A 4394-nucleotide genomic window follows, 5' to 3' on the forward strand; every position below is an offset into this window, starting at 1 on the left:
CAATGTCGCGGAGGATGGCATCAATGTCTCGATTTCCTCTAAAAGCAACTCCTTGCATGTGCCAAGGACCAATCTACACCTCAAGGTCTCCTTTTGCAAAAACCCTTGATTCTCCTCATCCTCGCAAATGTAATTTACAACGTGAATGTCCCAGGCTTCTTTCAACTTCTACAATTTAAGATGGTTCAGCGTACCGGGAAGGATACGGGCCACTCTTCCTCCAGCAGCCTCAAAAGCTGACCAAGAGACCCGAATAACGAGAAAAGCTGAAGACCTCTCACCTCGCCACTTGATAAGAGCCGCTCGATATATGTAAACAAGGATGAAAAGCCGGAAAGCCTTATCACTGAAACGACCAATTCACCCTGCAAAGAAACATCTCCAAATGGCTCATAAGTGAACAACAAATAATCAAGGAGATCGATAAACCTTTGAACGGGCAAAAATATGAATCTGTTGGCACTTTCTGCGGCCCTAAGCAAATCGCCTGCCTCTGAGAAAAGCATGGATGCGGGAATATGTGGGAAATTTGGTCTTAAATTGGTAGCAGAGCAGGGAACAAGAATTTCCTTTTGCATGTATTGGGAGATCTCTACAAAGAAAGCAAAATTCAAAAAATACTATCCGCTTCGTGAGGGACATACAGCTTTGAGAGGGAAAACCCAAAAATACCGCCAGAGGCAAGCGTCATGTGGCCGAGAATTGAAAATCGACGGCTCTTTGCGCTTTCTGTTGAATCATGGGTCAATTGAAGCGGGAAGAGTTCTGTCAAACGAACGTCGAATTCTGAGGCAAGCAATACGACGTCTGACAATGCCCATGGGTCTTCTAAAAATACATCCTTGTGGGCAGAAAGTTGATCGCAAAGAAATTTTGCGGCCTTGATTAGCAGTCGTTCTAAATACAACTCCTAAAAATAAGCACGCAAAAATACGCTTAATGGCAAGTAGTTCACAAATAGCTTCTGAGAACAAGGAAAATACGCCTCAATGTTGTCAAGCTGACTGGAAATGAAAAGACGGTTACGGTCGATCAGCTCGATGATTTTTTCAAATGTTGTCATTAGAGATGAGAGGCTAGTTATCGGCACGGAGATGTTGCAAAATATCATGGATTCCAAAACAAAATCAAGGACTGAAGAGACATTCCCATTACTATTTCCTATGATGAATGCTGTTTGAAATTACATCGCAATTGTCAACCCAAAGAGAGCCGCCAGTCCTGAATTCATCTCTAATGTGGGCTGTTTGGAGCTAGAAAAATTTCAAACCAATCACAATTAGTTTCTTACCCTTTTAGCTGAAGGAGAAGGTCTTTAGAGGAAGCCACGAGGTCCTCATGGAGGCTATCAGAAAAGTCCAAGGATATATGTCCAAATAGGTTCGTAATTTCTTTATGTAGCTGCGCTAGAGTTGAAAGAAATGAGGCCCGTTTATACATGTCTTGAAGTTTTGAGGAAGCATCCAGATTTCTTCTCAAAAATGTGAAGATATCCTTCTTTATCATGGTAGTCAATTTGCCTTTTAAAACGGCCAATTTTTCCAGCGAATTTTCTGCGTTGATCGAGGAAAGCAGAGTCATTTTTTTTTTCATGAAGGTCAGCTCGCTTGCTGCGAAGATTATTCAAGAAATCCTGAGCAATTCCAATCCTCCGAACCATTGCGTTTTTGACCTCACCAAGTTGGAATTCTACCGCATCCAGCTAATTTTGTTAGAAAGGCACCATACTTGGCCGGACAAGCAAACTATTTTCTGGTTTATTGCTCTGATTTCACGCGTGATTGTGAGGGAGAAATCCCTTGGAACTGCAACTGGGGGTGACATAATAAATTTGAAATCAATTCGATTCAATTCAATTCAAGTCGATTCAATTCAATTCAAGTCAATTGAATTGATTTCAAATTTAAAACATCCCATGCCTCTTACCCCGAGGCCCACGCCCTATGAAAAGGCCATGCCGACACTTTCAGAAAAGCAGGCCGAGCTTGCATATCTTTTATCGCTACGAGATGCGTCTACAGCCATGTTGGACGGCTATCAAGCTCTCCATAGGACCCTTAGCCGGCTAAAAACAGATGCCTCAGGTAATCAAGTTTTTTGATCGTAGAAAACTATCGTCTTTTCAAGCTATGGTCAGAGGTGATGAGAAATGCTGGCCAAATAAACGAGTCTCCAGGACCGTTGTCGCTGGGCGATCCGCAATCGCCCCTTTCGTCTCAAGCACCTCTATTTGTAAAAATCCCCCGAAAATAGGAGCCTGGTGCTCAAATTTTATTGCTTGTATTAAAGGCCTGGTGATACAAACTCAAAATCGGATTTACGGACAAAGCGAAGAATTTCTCCACTCGAAGGGGATAACTGTACATTAAAATTGAGGAAACGACCATTGAACCGCCAAGAAGTTTGTCGAGGGTCAATGAATTTCCTGGATTTGGCGAGAGGGAGTCCATGATGATTCCAGATGTGACGATACAAAGTGCAGAGGCAAAGCCCTTAATAATTGAGTCTGCATATTTGACAATGTACGCGATTATAAATCCACAGAGTGCCATTAGAACGGCAAGGAGGAAAGTAAACACGTTATAGCCGTGGAAAAGACCCTTCTCCCGCAATATGGGTCCGTCAAAGATTAACATCAAAACTGCAGAAAAAAACATCCCAGACACTGCCAGGTAGATGTTTAATAGCCAAATGATCGGAAGCTCGTCGTCCTTCTCTTCTTGTGAGTTTTTGGAATGAAGCGAGCATTCGAAGAAGATTCCGGCAAACCCGGATGAAATTGTTGCTAAAATTACGGCTAAAAGCCCCAAAATGCCATTTCCCTCGTGTTCGCCATTGTTTGGCGAAGAGATTGAAGATAATTGGACAATCGTCGTTCCAAGCGTCAAAAGTACCAGGGCGCTCTTTTGGACCAGATTTATGCGGGTTCCTTTCATCAGCCACGAAAAATACGCCGTCGTTACAACCTTTAGCTGGGAGGTGATCAAAAAAAGAATTCCATCCAGGTTTGAGATTGCATACAAATTGAGATTGCCTACGGGAAGGCTTAATATTGGAGTCTCATACCTTGAACAGAATAGAAGAGCGAAATCAAAATCATTTTACATCCCAATTTATGTTCCCTAATCGATCTATCGTAAATCTTAGAAACTGTTTGCCTAAGCGAACGCTTGCCAATTGAAAAATGAAGGATTAGGAAACATACCAAGGCCTTAAACGATTCTATCACAAAGACCAACGTGGATGCAGTATAGAGGTGATCCCCGGTTCTACTAAGCTTGGTGGCAACCGGAATTATTGTGTTGAATAGCACCAGAAAAGCTGGAAAAAGCAGGCTCGGTGAAACGGTAATTTTTTTAAACATAAAATCAACAAATGGCGTGGTGGTTAAATTTTCACATCAAAATAATGGCTCAAATTTTGCACTACGTATTCGGGTCCGAAAAATAGCAAAATTGGGGCCGGCGATCAAAGTACAACCACGTAATTGTATGACTAATTGCCAAATCAAATGATCCAAATCCCATTTTACAATTGAGTGGTAACGGGACCCGCCGGCTTTTTACTTTTATTCTCTGATGACGGACCAAGGTAACGCGGGAGATCCTTACTTTTTAGTGGAGTTACTTGCTAAAAGCCTTGAATACATCATCCCTAAGCTAGAAAAGGTGTGGGGAGTTGGAACCCTTCCAGAATTGGGGATAGTTTGTGGCTCTGGCTTATCTACGATGGCGGATGCCCTGGATGCTGTTAGTCTAGAAATTCCATTTGGAAATATTCCCAATTTCCCATTGAGCTCCGTTGCTGGACATGCAGGGCTACTGATATTTGGAAAAATCGAGGGATTGCATGTTGTGTTGCTTAGTGGCCGTGTTCACTACTATGAAGGGTATACACCCCAGCAAGCCTCATACCCCATCTTTCTTTTATCTGGATTAGGTGTATCCTCAATTGTGCTTTCAAATGCAGCTGGTGGACTCTCCATTAACTACAAAGTTGGTAACATAGTGGTGATTACTGATCATCTTTATCTAGCCGGCATTAGTGGAATGAGTCCATTAGTTGGGCCTCATATTGCCATTCCCAAGATTCTTTCTTCTCTCCGCAATCTGTCTCATTATACAGCTCTCAAATCTAGAATTAATGGCAGAAATTCTGAAAGATTTACTGCCCTCAATGGAATCTACTCTGCGCATTTACGTAGACTTTTTGGCCAGGCAATCGTCGATACTGGTGCATTTGAGGCCGGACAAATTCATTGTGGCGTTTATGCTTATACTGCTGGTCCTCAATATGAGTCACCTGCAGAAACCGTAGCCCTAAGGAATATGGGAGCAGACGCTGTAGGAATGTCTACCATTCCTGAGGTGTTGGTTGCTGCCCAATATGGCATT

At 42.6% G+C, this 4394-nt stretch overlaps 4 protein-coding genes across 4 annotated transcripts; 2 read left to right on the forward strand and 2 right to left on the reverse strand.

Moving 5' to 3' along the window:
• DI09_216p10 (uncharacterized protein) lies at nucleotides 1–1506 on the reverse strand (the record flags this gene model as incomplete). The annotated part of the gene is made up of 6 exons (XM_013383047.1): nucleotides 1–73; nucleotides 195–592; nucleotides 673–880; nucleotides 935–1076; nucleotides 1188–1253; nucleotides 1292–1506. Coding segments are annotated over 6 exons (1102 nt in total), but the record flags the coding sequence as incomplete, so codon positions are not given.
• Nucleotides 1507–1591: 85 nt separating this feature from the next.
• Nucleotides 1592–2253, forward strand: DI09_216p20 (uncharacterized protein; the record flags this gene model as incomplete). The annotated part of the gene is made up of 2 exons (XM_013383048.1): nucleotides 1592–2084; nucleotides 2138–2253. 2 exons carry the CDS (start codon nucleotides 1592–1594, stop codon nucleotides 2251–2253), a joined length of 609 nt encoding a protein of 202 aa, XP_013238502.1.
• An 11-nt stretch (nucleotides 2254–2264) lies between these two features.
• Nucleotides 2265–2936, reverse strand: DI09_216p30 (uncharacterized protein; the record flags this gene model as incomplete). The annotated part of the gene is made up of 1 exon (XM_013383049.1): nucleotides 2265–2936. The coding sequence occupies one exon, from the start codon at nucleotides 2934–2936 to the stop codon at nucleotides 2265–2267; it is 672 nt and encodes a 223-aa protein (XP_013238503.1).
• A 642-nt stretch (nucleotides 2937–3578) lies between these two features.
• On the forward strand, nucleotides 3579–4394 carry DI09_216p40 (purine nucleoside phosphorylase; the record flags this gene model as incomplete). The annotated part of the gene is made up of 1 exon (XM_013383050.1): nucleotides 3579–4394. A coding segment is annotated over one exon (816 nt), but the record flags the coding sequence as incomplete, so codon positions are not given.

The sequence above is a fragment of the Mitosporidium daphniae genome (assembly GCF_000760515.2).
Source record: "Mitosporidium daphniae strain UGP3 chromosome Unknown contig-216, whole genome shotgun sequence".
Lineage (NCBI taxonomy): Eukaryota > Fungi > Microsporidia > Mitosporidium > Mitosporidium daphniae.